Source organism: Pipistrellus hanaki (assembly GCF_964339955.1).
Source record: "Pipistrellus hanaki genome assembly, chromosome: 6".
Taxonomy (NCBI): Eukaryota; Metazoa; Chordata; class Mammalia; order Chiroptera; family Vespertilionidae; genus Pipistrellus; species Pipistrellus hanaki.
Genome location: NC_140508.1, coordinates 17,248,278 through 17,264,085, shown reverse-complemented (window position 1 = coordinate 17,264,085; position 15,808 = coordinate 17,248,278). Strand labels below are relative to the sequence as shown.

The 15,808-nt window shown below is 37.8% G+C and overlaps 2 protein-coding genes across 3 annotated transcripts in view; one reads left to right on the top strand and one right to left on the bottom strand.

Moving 5' to 3' along the window:
• The window catches only part of LOC311624161 (general transcription factor II-I repeat domain-containing protein 2A-like), a 324,681-nt gene that overhangs the window by 116,556 nt on the left and 192,317 nt on the right, over window positions 1-15,808 (bottom strand). The gene's annotated exons all lie outside the window — the stretch shown is intronic.
• XRN2 (5'-3' exoribonuclease 2) overlaps window positions 1-15,808 on the top strand; it is an 84,761-nt gene that overhangs the window by 44,289 nt on the left and 24,664 nt on the right. For both annotated transcript variants that reach the window (XM_084887009.1, XM_084887008.1), the window contains 4 exons: window positions 3,328-3,411; window positions 4,976-5,073; window positions 5,689-5,768; window positions 7,116-7,172. In XM_084887009.1, the coding sequence (XP_084743135.1) occupies window positions 3,328-3,411; window positions 4,976-5,073; window positions 5,689-5,768; window positions 7,116-7,172 (319 nt within the window). The remainder of the gene's footprint in view (window positions 1-3,327; window positions 3,412-4,975; window positions 5,074-5,688; window positions 5,769-7,115; window positions 7,173-15,808) is intronic.

The window sequence follows — 15,808 nt, the reverse complement described above, 5'->3', positions numbered from 1 at the left end:
AATATTATAAGAATTATATGTGAAAATTTGATGTTTTTTCACTTAACCTGGGATTAGCAATGATTAATAGTAGTTTTAATAGCAACATTCTGATAAACAGTAAGTTGGGTCGAAATACATTAATCATCATATCTTTCACCTCCTTTGTGATTAAATTATTGGACTTGGTACTTGCTCCTTCCAGTTAGTAGCTCATTGATACCTTGTTACCGTGTTTCCCCGAAAATAAGACATCCTCCGAAAATAAGACCTACTTACAGGTTTCCTTCTGAGTGAAATATAAGGCATCCCCCCGAAAATAAGGCCCCCCCTAGGCTAAACAGAGATTTGGTCCACTGATTCTGAAAGAAATGGAGTCACAAGAAATTCACCAGGAAATTCAGGAATTGGATTGTTATGATGATGTTCCAGAAGATGATGACATGATTGTCATTGAATAAATGAGTAAATTCTTGATACTGTAGGATTCACAGTTTGTCTGGTTTGTGTTGACAACTACTGTACTACCATACCGTATACAGGTAATAAATTTCCTTTATTTTCATTTAACAATAAATGTGTACCGTATTCTTCTTCATGGAAAAATAAGGCAGCCCCTGAAAATGAGACCTAGCGCATCTTTGGGAGCAAAAATTAATATAAGACACTGTTTTATTTTTGGGGAAACAGGGTAGGTTGTTGAGAGATAGTGTCTGTGGAGATTGACTTGTACGCCATTGAAATATTTGAAAAATGTATTAGAAATTTCGTGTAAATGCTTGGCATTAATTATTACTTAAAGTTTATTTATTAATTTCTCATTCCTTTGTTCACATATTTTGTAAGACTCCTATATAATAAAAGGGTAATATTCAAATTGACCCTAATGGTATATTGACCGGTTGCTATGATATGCACTGACCACCAGGAGACAGACGCTTAACCTAGGAGCTGCCTCTGGTGATCAGTGCACTCCCACAGGGGGAGCTCTGCTCAGCCACAAGCTAGGCTGACGGCTGCGAGTGCTGTGACAGTGGCGAGAGCCTCTGCCGCCTCCTCTGCAGTGCTAAGGATGTCCTCCTCTGCAGCAGTAAGGATGTGCAACTGCAGCTTAAGCAGTCCATTGGACATCCCCCAAGGGCTCCTGGACTGCCAGAGAGATGTCTGACTGCCAGCTTAGGCCTGGTCCCCCGGGGAGCAGACCTAAGCCTGGAGGTAGACATCCCCCAAGGGGTCCCGGACTGCAAGAGGGCGCAGGCCGGGCTGAGGGACCCCCCCTGAGAGCACAAATTTTTGTGCACTGGTATTTAACACTCCTCAAATGTGTGATGACTAATTATAAAACACAATAAAGAATTTTTCACACAGTAAGCCCCTTTTATCTAATCATTTTAACCTCTCTTCCACCATATATTTTTCTAGGATAATAAGCATGTTTGGTAAATCATGTTTTCTCTCTCTTAATTTGGTTATTCCCTATGGTATGGATAACCAATGAAATGATTCAAAGAGAGTTTTGGGGCAAAAGGAGATAAATAATAATTTACAATTTAAAATTATTATATTTTGCCCCAGCCAGTTTGGCTCAGTGGGTAGACTGTTGGCCTATGGACTGAAGGGTCCCAGGTTTGATTCTGGTCAAAAATACATACCTGGGTTGCAGGGTCGATCCCCAGCAGAAGATAACTAATCAATGATTCTCATCATTGATGTTTCTGTCTCTCTCTCACCCCTTGCTCTCTGAAATTAATAAAAATACATTTTAAAAAATGAAAATAAAATAAATGATTATATTTTGAGATTTTTTTAGGTTTGTCTTGTACTTTATGTCATAATGGAAATTTCATATTATTTTAATAAAATTATAATGGAAAATGCAACCCATTAATTAGGGTTAAGTGTTGTGCTCTGTGGTTATATTTTGTTGTATGTAAATGGATTGGGGCATTAGATGGTTTTGAAGATGCTTTGTGGAGGGAGAAGAGAATATGAGGTGGTAAAGTAAAAATATATGTAAATATATTTTTAAAAATAAGTCCTTATGTGGGTTTATTAAATATAAGTAAATATATAAGCATGCAGGTGACTTGATGATTATATCATCTATATATATAAAAGTCTAAGCGACCATTATGACCGTATGACCAGCTGGTAGTTATGACACCACACTGACCACCAGGGGGCAGACACTCAACACAGGAGCTGCCCCCTCATGGCCAGTGTACTCCCACAGTCCCTCCTCCCAGCCAACCAACCTGGCTGGCCAGCCCTGATTGCTTGCCAGGCCCAGGGACCCCACCCATGCACGAATTCATGCACTGGGCCTCTAGTTGTAGTATAAATTGTTAAGAGAAAAAATAAGGCAATGCACAGTGATTACAATTTCTCTGTATCCTTGCCAACACTTGTTCTGTTTTTTTGATAATAGCTATACTAATTGGTGTGAAGTGGTATCACACTATGTTTTTTACTTTCATTTTCTTAATGATTATTGTTAGTGGGCATTGTTTTTATGTACTTATTGGCTATTTCTATGTCTACATTAGAAAAACATTTACTCAGGTCTTTAGCCCATTTTTTGAATTGGGTTTTTGTTGTTGGAATGCTTTACATATTCTGGATACTAATCTATTGCATGATTTGCATATATTTTTTTACATTATGTGGGTTGTCTTTCCACTCTGTTGATGGTGTCTTTTTTATGCATAAAAGTTTTTTTTTTAATATTTTATTTTATTAGAGAGAATGGAAGGGAGAGAGAGAAAAAACATCCATGTGAGAGGGAAACACGGATCGGCTGCCTCCTGCACACTGCCCACGGGGGATTGAGCCTGCAACCCAGGCATGTGCCCTTGACTGATATCGAACCTAGGACCCTTCAGTCTGCAGGCCGACACTCTGTCCACTGAGCCAAACTGACTAGGGCCCTTTCTGAATATTTTAGTTGTATGATTTCTTTTTTACAAAAGAAGAAATGAAGTGCTAAAAAAATTAGAGGATAAGCTCATGCCTTTGGGAGATTAACTGGCTTACCCAAGGACTTCCTAGTGTAAGTAAGGCTAGAACATAGACATATCAGAGGACCTCTTGTTCATTTAATTCAAACATTTTATCATCAGAGAGTTAATGTTTAGCAAACATGGTTTTTCATAAGAGCCATTTTAAGGTTGGAAAATATAAAGGAACTTTTCTTCTACCATAAAGTGGAAAGTATTTACATGTTAATTTTTGCTAATAGAGTTCAGTTCCAAATGTTTGGATATTAGCAGGGACACAGTACTAGAAGTGTTTATTGGTGAATCCGTGATTCTAATAGCTCGGGTTGCTGGTGTACATTTGTCTCCTCAGGTGTTGCTCTCTTGCCATTTGTGGATGAGCGCAGGCTGCGAGCTGCCCTTGAAGAGGTATACCCAGACCTCACTCCAGAAGAGAGTAAGAATTATACTTTCACTTGGTCAACATTGAGTCTGTGTAATGTAGACTTCACATCCTATCTAATAAAAGAGTAATATTCAACACTCACTCCAACACACAAGATGGCTGCTCCCATGTGGACACAAGATGGTCACCACAAGATGGCCAGCAGGGGAAGGCAGTTGGGAGGGTCTAGGCCTGCAGGGGAGGGCAGTTCAGAAAGATGAGACCTGCAGGGGAAGTCAGTTAGGGTGACTCAAGCCTGCAGGGGAGGGATGTTGGGTGGGGCAAGGCCTGCAGCGGAAGGCAATTGGGGGCAACCAGGCCTGCAAGGGAGAGCAGTTGCGGGGCATCTGGCCTGCAGTGGAGCATAGTTGGGGGAAACCAGGCCAGTAGGGGAGGGCAGTTTGGGGGGGATCAGACCTACAGGGGGCTATTTACAGGGGGCGGGCATGCAGGGGAGGACAGTTGGGATTAACCAGGCTTACACGGGATGCCCTCCATCCTTCAATGGGGGGTGGGGCATTTGAGGGGGACCAGGCCGACAGGGGAGGGCAGTTGGGGTGACCAGGTTGGTAGGGGAGGACAGTTAGGGGCAATCGGGTTGGCAAGGGAGCAGTTCGGTGTCAATCAGGCTGGCAGGGGAGTGGTGAGGGAGTGATCAGGCTGGCAGGCAAAAGCAGTTATTAGGCAGGTGAGCAGTTGGGAGCCAGCAGTCCTGGATTGTGAGAGGGATCCCAGATTGGAGAGGGTGCAGGCTAGGCTGAGGGACACCCACTCCCACCCTCACCCCCACTCACAAATTTTATGCACCAGGCCTCTAGTTTTCTTATAAAATTTGACTTTTTTTTTCATTTGTCAAATTTCCCATAACTGGGACATAAATAATTCATTTTACCTCTTTTTAACAAAAGTTAACTTTGCTTCTTAAAATTTATTATCCATAAATTTAATAATTAAATAAAGTATTTAAGTCACAAGTATTTATTAAGTTTATAAGAAAGCATCACTTTAAGAATATCTTTTAACCTTGTGTGTTGCAGGAGTATCGTTAATTTTCTCTCTTTTTTCTTTTTCCTATTATCTCCCCCAAATAACAGTAACTTTTCTTAAATGGTTAGATTGAAACAAAAGCATTTGCCCTCAGCTGCTAACTTTAAAATATTATTTTGCACAAAAAGAGATATTTTGTCATACTACTGACAGTTAAAATCATTGGGAAATTGCAGAGCTGAGTTCTATTGAAAAGTTGATTCAATACCAGTATAATAAACCTATCAAAATAATTTCTCTATCAACCTTCCTTACAATACCCTTGTTATTACATGATACAATTTGGTTTCCTCAGGGAATATTTTTCTTACAGTAAAAATATGGATTCTTTGTAAATAAGAAAACTTTGTCCCTTATAATGCTATATTCAGATATCTCTTAGTGCTAATTTTTTCTGATAGTCAAATTATTTTTTTGTAAACTTATAATTAAGTTTTTAAAATATAGGTGCTTCTTATTTCATTCTCATAAATATGGCTCTTGCAGATGTAATTGTTTAATCTTTATTCTTTTGTTACTTTGTCCCCAGCTAGAAGAAACAGTCTTGGAGGTGATGTCTTATTTGTAGGGAAACATCACCAACTCCATGACTTCATTTCAGAGCTATACCAGACAGGTTCCACAGAGGTATGGTCTCTTTCAATTATGGAGTGTTTTTAGACAGTATATTCATTTGTTTAATTAATCAGGAATGCATTTTTAAGACTTTGGTAAAATATAAACAGAATTACTATTTTAACCATTCTTAAGCGTGTAATTCTATGGCATTAAGACCATACACAATATTGTGCAAACATTACCAGTATCCATTTTCATTTTTTCCGGTAAGAAACTCTGCACCCATTAAACAATATTAATAAGTAATACCTCCCCATTCTTCACTCCCCAGCCTCTGGTAACCTCTCTTACTTTTTATCTCTATGAATTTACTTATGTATTCTTGCTACCTCACATAAATGGGATTATATTTGTTCTTTTGTGCTGTCTCAATTCACTTAGCACATTTTCAGGGTTCATCCATGTTGTAGCATATGTCACAATTTTACTTCTTTTATGGCCAAATAATATCCGTTGTATGTATACACCATGTTCTGCTTATCCATATGTTGATGAGAATTTAAGTTTTTTCCATCTTTTGGGTCTTAAGAATAATGCTACTATGATTTTGGTGTAGAAGTACATGTTTCAGTCTCTGCTTTTCGTTCTTTTGGGGTATATAATCAGGAATGCATTTTTCCACAGCCAGTGGATGTACCACCTGAATTATGTCATGGGATTCAAGGAAAGTTTTCTTTGGATGAAGAAGCCATTCTTCCAGATCAGTAAGCTTTCATTCGTGTATAATTGGTATGACTGGGACAAAGTTTAGTTAGAATTTTTACCCTGTTCCATAAATGTGTTATTTTCTACGAATAGTAAAATGAAACAACAGAAAACTTGTTGGACTAAAAAAGACTTGGAATCAAAGCCCAGCTCTGACATAATAGCTATGCCTCTTTGTGCAGAGAGTCCAGGGAGTTCTTCAAACCCTTTCAGGAGACCCACGAGGTCAAAACTATTTTCACAAACATTCGGAGACATTATGGTGTTGTTTATTATTGTCAACTCTTTCTCTCTTTCGTATGCAGTGGAGTTTTCCAGAGGCTACATTGAATTAGAAGCATATAAGAGAATCCAGCTATAACATAGAAAGTTTTTAAGTGATCTCATTTATTTTTTATTTGCTTTGAAAAATAGTTGTTTTTCATGAAAAATGTTATTTAACTTAAAGATAATAGGTGTATTATTAATATCTTTAAATTAGTAATTTTTAAGTTTCTTAATTTTAATTTTTAATAGATAAATATTGACAGATATAAACAACATAAAAACTCTTTGAGTGTCATCAGTTTTTAAGAAAGTAAAGGGTTCTGGGATCAGAGTTTGAGAACTGCTGCTCAAGAAATAGAATTTGCTGGTCATAGAGTATATGTATCTTCTTTTTTTTTTTCTATATGATATTTGGTGGTATTTTAAAGTGATTACACTGTTTTATAATCTCAAAGGCAATTTGTGAGAGATCTTGTTACTCTGTGTTCTTGCAAAATCCTTGAAATTGTCACAACCTTAATTTTTGTCACTCTGATGGATACTTCTTAGAATCTTGTGGTTACAAGATTATTTTTAATAATTTTTAATTATTTTAATTTTAATAAATTATTTTAATTTTTATTTAAATAAAATAAATATTATTAAATATAATTATATCTAATAATTATAATAGTAAATATAATTATTTAATAATTTAATAAATTATTTTATTTTAATTTTTAATCATTTCTCTGATTATTGAGAATCAAGTCATAATTTGGTTTTCCTCATTTATAAAACACCTGTTCTCTCTTTTTTTTTCAATTTTTTTTTCTGTTCTCCAATTCCCCCTTTTGGTTTGTAGATAATCTTTATAAATTCTGATGTAAGCCCTTTGCCCATAATTGTTTTCTATTAATGAGATTACACTAGGGAGATAGGTTTCTTTTTTTAAAGATATAAATTATTATATTTTAGTTGTTGGTATTTTTTAATGATTTCTCTTTCTTAAAACCTAACAAACATAACAACATCTTATTTCCACTTATCTGAATGGTTACACTTTACAAATAGATGCTGCTTCTCTTATTTCTCCTTAGAGTAGTATGTTCTCCTGTTCCCATGTTACGGGATCTGACACAGAACACTGCAATCAGGTAAGTTTTCCAAAATTCATGGCATTGTGAACTTGCAAATAAGTTTAAGAATACTTCCGATTCACAAGGAAATGGCAGCTATTATTCCACCAGTGCTTTGAGATTGAGAATTCCCTGTGTTGCAGACTTTAGAGCAGAGCCTCTTGACTTTAAATTACGTATATTGTTGAGGTTACTGATTTAACAAGCTTGCTTCTCAGCTCTCTAGTTTCCCCTGACAACCTCTAATTCTCCCTGGATTAGGAAAGTGGGAGGAGATAGGAAGCAGGAATTTCTTGGCGTAGCTTGCTATATCCGAGCAAACAGAGAGCTGTACACCAGAGGCCTATACCACTTTACTTTGAGATAACCATTTTAAAAACTATTATGTACTTTATTTGGTTAAGATGAAATAGGATGAATTTGTAGTGATTTCAATAAAAATGTATTTTAAACTCTAATTTCTGCTTATTTATAAACTTCTACCTTATTTCTTTGATGACAGGATTTTCTATGGAGTAAAATAATGTAAAATGTAATATGACTGTTTAGAATAAAGATCTATAAACTTAATGATTTCTATAATTATTGTATATAATCAATAATCTTGATGGCAGGGTTTATGTTGTCATTTTCTTCAGTTTTTAGACAAGAGTAAAGCAAACATATCTTAGCAGTTCAAGGATTTTGTAAAAGCAATTCTTGAATCCTCCTTTCCCACTCACTATTTCTCTCTCAGGAAATATTTTAGATTTCTCATTGTGAAGTATAAGCGTGTTTATTTTCCTATCTTGAATGGATGTAGGTAGCATGCTAGAAGGGCTTTTATTTAAAGAAAACCATTGTGAATATGGAAAACATTCCATATCAGTTAGTTGCTTTAGTTTATCTTTACACATAATTTGTCCTGACTCTTTGACTTCGGGCTCTTTTGTTAAGGGTAGACTTTAGGCTTGTAAGGCATGTTCCTATGCCCATTACAAGCGGTCTGGCTCCCACAGATCTGGTGTGGACACTGTGTATTAACCCTTGGAGTCTCTGGCTTGCCACAGGGCTTCAGGCCAGTTAATCCCATCAGTTCTGTCTTTGGATTGTCACATGATTGCTTGTGTTCCTCAGTTTCTGTGCATGTTTTCAAGGGCCTTCCTACTTAACTTTCTAATTAGGATAAAGAGTATTGCCCAAGAGAAGCGTTACAAAATTGATAAATCCTAGAGTATTTGTTTGTATGATGTTGTTGGTTGGTTGGTTGTTTTTGATCCTGATAGAGCCTTTGGTATTATTTGGTATTCACAAGAGTATTAAATTTGTAAAATAAATCTCAAACCCAGGTGTGTTTAGGTGAGTTCTTCCCAACACATTATGTCTTATCTGTAGTGTTGAGAAAGTATATTATAGAAATTATTGAGGAGTCTTAAAAGTCATAGAAGGACCTATAGAGAATACAGTTAACTATAATCTAGGACACATGTGTCAAACACAAGGCCCGAGGGCCAAATCTAGCCCGCCAGGCCTTGCAATGTGGCCCGCACCGCGCTGTCATCACTGCACTCCGCTGTCAGTTTATGACATTGTCAGTTTATGACTGTTCAGTAAACCATTCGGCCCTCGATTTAGGCTGGATTTTAGACTTTGGCCCCTTCTCTGATTGAGTTTGACACCCCTAATCTAGGACATTTTTCCCCCCCCAGTTCTGATTTTATATATCATTCAACTTATTAATAGCTTAATTTTTAATAGAACTGAGCTATCTTCCTCTTCCATTGTAATTTGAATAGTTTATTTCTAGAGTAATTATTTGTTAACTTTATTTTTTTATTAAAAAACTTTATGAGTTTTTTAAAAATATATATCTTATTGATTTTTTTACAGAGAGGGATAGAGAGTTAGAAACATTGATGAGAGAGAATCATCTATCAGTTGCCTCTTGAACACCCCCCATTGGGGATGTGCCCACACCAAAGTACATGCCCTTGACCGGAATCGAACCTGGGACCTTTCAGTCCGCAGGCTGACGCTCTATCCACTGAGCCAAACCAGTTTTGGCTATTTGTTAACTTTAAATGTATAAATCCTGCATATAATTTTAAATTACAGGAAATTTGAAATTCTTCTGGAGTAGATACACAAATACATGCACACACACCTTTATTGACCTCAGACTCATGTTCCAAATTAACTTCTTTGTCCTTTGCCCCTCACCAGTTCTCCTGGCTGCTTTGTTCTTCATCCCTGATCATCCTGTTTCCCAGTTGCACAGGCTTTGGAGCTTCTTATATGCTGTAGCTTCTCATGTTATATTACTCTCTATTTCTGCACCACTAATCTGGAATATTTTTTTCTTTTCATGGTGAGTCTGTTTTGTGCTTCTCTCCTGGATTACTGTATTGATCTTCCAGCTGGTTTATTTGATTCCACCTTCCTTCCCATTGAAGCTGTTGGAATTTGATATAAAGCTTATTTTTCTTAAAGACTACTGCCCTTTAGAAAACTTTGGTTATGATGTAGTGCCAGTAGAATTACACTCTTGCTTTTTCAAGGCCTGTCATAATTTGGCAAAGCTATAGTTCTGTGCCCGAATCCCCACAGTTCCTCAAGGACACCTCCTTACCCAGGCTGGTCCTTTCAGTGTCCCGTCGACCTCTGTGCCTTTATTTGGAATGCTCTTTCTTTTGTAGCCTACCCTCATTACTTTTCTTCTCCTTTAAAGGTAATCTATAATTTATTTAATTGTTGTATATTCTTTTCATCAGCAGCATTGTCAGGTCTTAGCATAGTTCTAAACTTAGGTAAAAGTTCAGTTCATAGTTTCATAGTTTTAGAACCAGTGTTTACCAAAGTCTTCGAAGAGCCCAAAGTGCCCAGGCCAGGTGGCTCAGTTACTTGGAGTTTTGTCCTGTATACCAGAAGGTTGCAGATTCAATTCCTGGTCAGGGCACACACTTAGGTTGCAGGTTCGATCCCTAGGCAGGTTGCATACAGGAGGCTACTGATCAATGTTTCTCTTTCTTCCTCTCTCTAAAACCAGTGAAAACCTATCCATGGGTGAGGATTTAAAAAAAAAAAAAAAAAGCTCAAATTTATTTTTTCAGGAGTGTTTCTCAAATTTTTTCACCTTTGAATGGATCAGCCAAGGTATAGAATGTTTTATATCTTAAGGGATTTTTTTTTTTAATGTGAATGTTTGTAAAGATGTTTCTTTTTATTATAACCACTAGAAGCCCAGTGTATGAAATTCATGCACTTGATGAGGGGATCCCTCAGCCTGGCCTGCACCTTTTTGCAATCTGGAGCCCTCGGGGATGTCAGACTGACGGCTTAGAGGCGGGCTTAAGCCAGCAGTCAGACATCCATAGTGCTGCCATTAGTCAGGAGAGGTTCCCACCACTGCCACTGAGCTCACCAGCTGTGAGCCCAGCTTCTGGCTGGGCAGCACTCGTCCTGTGGTCAGTGCACATCATAGTGACTGATTGTTCCACTGTTCGGTCGATTTGCATATTAGCCTTTTATTATATAGAATTACTGTAGTGATCTTAAGGCTTGTAGTTGGCAAGCAGGTAGTTTGAAATACAAAACCTAAAAAAGTAGAGTGCATGCCATCAGTAACAGACTTCATGGTTGAAAACACTTGGGAAGGTTTAACTTCCACTGCTTATAGTATTTTATAGGACACTGAACTGCTAAATCTCTTCAAGCAGAATGTCAGAAAAGATGTCTTAGTCCTATAAACTCTTTTTAAGTATTTTAAAATGTCAAGTATCCTATGTGCAAATTGACTCTTAACAGCGGGAAGACCGGTTGCTATGATACGACCTGACCACCAGGGGCAGATACTCAACGCAGGAGCTGCCCTCTGGTGGTCAGTGCACTCCCACGGGGGAACTCGACTCATCCACAAGCCAGGCTGATGGCTGCAAGTGCAGCAGCGATGGCAGGAGCTGGTCTCCCGCAAGTGCACAAATTTTTGTGCACTGGGCCTCTAGTAAGAATCATAAAATTTTCTTTGCAAGAACAGTTTGCATCGGTATGCTGATTTAGCATTAATCAGGGAATGTATCAGGGAAAGGTCGAGGAAAAATTAAACTTGGTATTGAGTTTTCTTTCTTTATGAAGTGTGCTAGCACTCTCAAACAATAGAATTTTCTAAGGATAATTCTAAAAATGAACTGAATTGTAAGAAGGTGTACATTCTATTCTTTTTCCATTGAGACTTCACTATAGTACTACAGTATTTTCTTCTTATAACTAGTTTTAAAGTGCTGTTTGTGGTATAAGTAAAACCACTGTTCAGTTTTCTTTCTTTCAACCATACTTAGCTTTTAAATTTATATTGTCCTTGCTGTGTTTATGAAAACAGATGATGAAAATAATAGGTTAACTGCCAAGGAAGGGATCCATTATGCTACTCCTCCGTCACAACTGATCTGGTGGATAGAACCTTATGCTGGGTATGTCAGCATTATTAAAACTGGAACAAATGGTTAAAAATACTTCTTCTTTTTAGCGAGTTAGATGAAACAATATAAATCAAAGCACAAATCTCTTAGCTCAGTAGCCTGTTGAGTCCGTTAGCTGTTCTGTTAATTCATTTCCTCCCTGACAGTGCTTCTGTCTTCTCTCGGTTTTATTGCTTTCCCTCCCCTAATAAACTCGCCATTATTAATCACTTTTGTTTCTGGTGGTGGAAATTTGTCAAGGCCTGATCTGGATTATTTCCCTTTTATGATTTCCAGTACTTTTATTTCTGTATTTTATTAAATAAAATTACTTTCATTAATCCTCTACCTATAAAAATTTGAATTACATAAATCTGAAAAACTCAGGAATTTCCAAAGTTTAGATGAAATGAAAGTTACTCTCTGGTTTTAGCTTAGTGAGTTCCTGCCTTATGTAACTATTTCAAGTTTACAGGTTTCATTCAAGTTGTGGCTTATTTATTTTGTTATTTCTAAAAACTAATTCTTAGTACATATTTTTGGAAACAAATTAAAATACTAAAATCTCTTAATAAGTGAAAGGTTAGCACATTTTAGGAAAGAATAAGTCTTCAAATTGTTCTCAAAGATCCAATGGAAAAGAATGCTTTACTCTGAGATCATTAATAGTGTCCATTGTCCCTTCAGTAGGGACCTCCAAGCTTACTTTCAGATATTCCTTTTCTGTCTCCTAGTGGTTTATACCATGTTAAGTATATAGATCCTAGAGTTAGTTTTCCTATTAGCTTGGAAATATCTCTTTTTATTGAGCATGAATAACAGAATTTTAAAAACAATTTTATTGAGGAATAATTGACATACAATAAAGTGCACATATGCACATACTTGCCAGATAAAAGGATCTGTTTTCCCAAGCATTAGTTTCAGCTATCTTATTAAATCTCTTCTTATAACCATTGTCCTTCAGAAGAGATTATCCCAACGGCCCCGGGATTATCTCTTCTCCCTGATAGCTTGTTACTTTAGCTGTCTCCTTCATTTTCTTAGTCTCAGCTTTCTGTGCACGACTGCAGATCTTCATCTTGAGCCTTCACCTGAATTATTTCATTTCCAGCCTGCCATTCCTTCTGCTTGCCCAACATTCCCACCTCAGGCATATGTTGCAGCTCCTTTTGGTTCTTTTCCCCTGCACTCACACACTGCTGCTGGTAGTTCTTTCTGAATTGCATCTTTGATTGCATTTACTCCCTTACTGCCATCTTGAAGTAGCTTCACGACGTAGTCAGAATAAGCCCTTCACAACAATATCCCAGTTCAACCATCCTGTCTTCCTGCCCACTAATGTTCACATACTTTCAATCGAATCCAGCCCTTCACAACTGGGCTCCCGTCTGAGAACTTAAAGCCTTCGTTGCATGTAATGAGTCAGTTTGTGTCCTGTGTCTTAGAATGATACAGGTTATGTATCTTGGAAGAAGTGAGGCTGTAGTCACTCAAAATCATTTCTGAGGGCTGGCTTCTCCCAGATCCCTATTAAGAAGGCTGAGCCAATTAAACTGAACTCTTGGTCCTGGGACCCCTTTCAGTGTCTTTGTTCCACTATTTCTTCTGCCATCCTATAACCATAACCTTTTGGATGATGATGTTTTCTTTGGTCTCCTTACTCTGCCATCTTACACACAAGCTTTTATCCCACACTCACAAAGACTTGTGTGTGGGAGATGTGTGCACACACCTGCTTTGACTCTGAGCCTATTTTGCGTTTTTCATTTTATCCCTTATAAAACTAATTAAACATTTCCTATTTATTAGAAGAAGAGGCAAGCTCAGTGCGTTTATACCTCCACTCCCACCATGAGACTATGTATGCAAGTGGGCGCTGTAAAAGTTGCTTGGGCTGACAAGTCCTGCTGACAGAGATAACTGCTTTGAGACACTTTAGTTACTAATCTTGCCTTATTACCAATTTTCTCTTTTTTTTCTTTGTATTTGCAAAGCACTAATGAGACCAAATACTTAACTACTGTTTTCTCTGTCACCCTCTTAAACTTAACACTGTCTGTTCTGACGTGCCCTACCTAAGCCACTTTGCCCAGTAGAAAACATTTGCGATAAAGACAGTTACTAGTGAAAAGAGAGTTGTAAGAGGAACAGATAGAGTAAATGAAGGACAGCTGTTCTTAAGCTTATAGCATTTTTATGATAAGTGAAACTATTTTTGTGCACTTAAAATATTATTAAATCATACTGCAAGGAAAGTTTCTTGATGGGCCCTAATTATTTATTTATTTAATTTTTAATACTTTTTAGAATTTTTTTAATTTCATAGTGAAAAAGAGAGAGAGGGATAGAAACATCAGTGATGAGAGAGAATCATTGATCGGCTGCCTCCTGCATACCCCCTACTGGGGATCGAGCCTCAACCCAGGCACGTGTCCTGACTGGAAATGCAGCCATGACCTCCTACTTCACAGGTCAATGCTCAACCATTGAGCCACACCAGCTGGGCGACTCCTAATAATTTCAAGTGCTAGTATTTGAAGAGAAAAAAAAAACTAGTTATCTAAAATGTCAACCAGTGCTCTAGCTGGTTTAGCTCAGTGGGTGGAGCATTGACCTGTGAAATGAAGGGTCCCAGGTTTGATTCCGGCCAAGGGCACATGCCTGGGTTGCAGGCTCCATCCCCAATAGGGGCATGCAGGAAGCAGACAATCAGTGATTCTCTCTCATCATTGATGTCTCTATCTCTCTTTCCCTCTCCCTTTCTCTCAGAAATCAAAGAAATATATATTTTTAAAAATAAATGTCACTGAGCTTGTTTGGATGGAGCGTCGGCCTGTGGACTGAAGGGTCCCGGATTCATTTCCAGTCGTGAGCACATGCGCAGGTTGCAGGCTCGATCCCCATTGGGGGGCATGTAGGAGGCAGCAGATCAGTGATTCTCTCTCATTGATGTTTCTCTCTCTCCTTCTCCGTTCCTCTCTGAAATTAGTAAAAATATATTATTGTGGACCAGTAGTTTTATTGCTATCTTTACCCAGTGGCCAAATAAGTTTCTGTTGAGTAAGTACAAAAAATGTTTTACATAAATGTTAAAGGCACACTTTAAAATTAAATACCCATTGCATATTGAAGTTATTTATTACATGTTCTTACAAGCTAATATCTTCTTAAAGTATGATATTTTGTAAAACACAGTGTATTATGAAGTGAGAATTCTTGTGATCCGTCTGCAGTGTGTCAAATAAATACATAAAACGTCCACCAGTTCATTAAAACCTTTTAATCATTGAGGGAACTTTGGAAAATATTAAAAAACACAAAGAAAGAAAGGAGATGGTTGATTATACAGAGAATATCACATGACCTTTTGGTAAATAGATGTCTAGTCCCTTGTAAATATACTGTATATTTTCCCATGTCATTATTCTATTAGTAAAATGTTTAAAATATCAACTAAGTATTTTTAGGAAGAACCATAGTGTCTATTAATTCATGCACTTAAGTTTTACAGTTTTTTCACATGATGAATACTAATGTTATGAGCATCCTTAAGTATAAATCAGACACATATCCAGGATCCTAGAGAGGCATTGCTTTGTCAGAAGAATGACTATTATACTTACCAACCTTTGGATGGATACATATACATACCACCAGAGAGGAAGTTTGACCCAGCTTATTATACTCAAAGTTGGAATGTACAGCCTTATAAAAGAAGTTTTTGCATAATTTTCAAATGTGACCGTTTCATTATCAAACACACATTAGTAGAGCAGAATACAGTGTTCAGCTGGGAAGTTTGGTGTCACCTCTTCCCTCACCGCTACCCCTGCCTTCCCCAACCATAGATTATTTGTGTGTATTTTTTTATTTTACAAACTATAGAGGCCGGGTGCACGACATTTATGCACTCATGGTGGGGGATAGGAGACTCAACTAGGCCTGTGCCCTCTTGCAGTCCGGGAACCCTAGGGGGATGACCGACTGACCTCCCCCTCGGGGAGCAGGCCTGAGTTAGCAGTCAGACATCCTTAGCGCTGCTGTGGAGGTGGGAGAGGCTCCTGCCACCATCGCCGTGCTCACCAGCTGTGAGCCCGGCTCAGGGCTTCTGCTGAGCATTGCTTCCCCTGTGGGAGTGCACTGACCACCAGGAGGCAGCTCCTGAGTTGAGCATTTGCCCTCTGGTGGTCAGTGCACATCATAGTGACCGGTCATTCT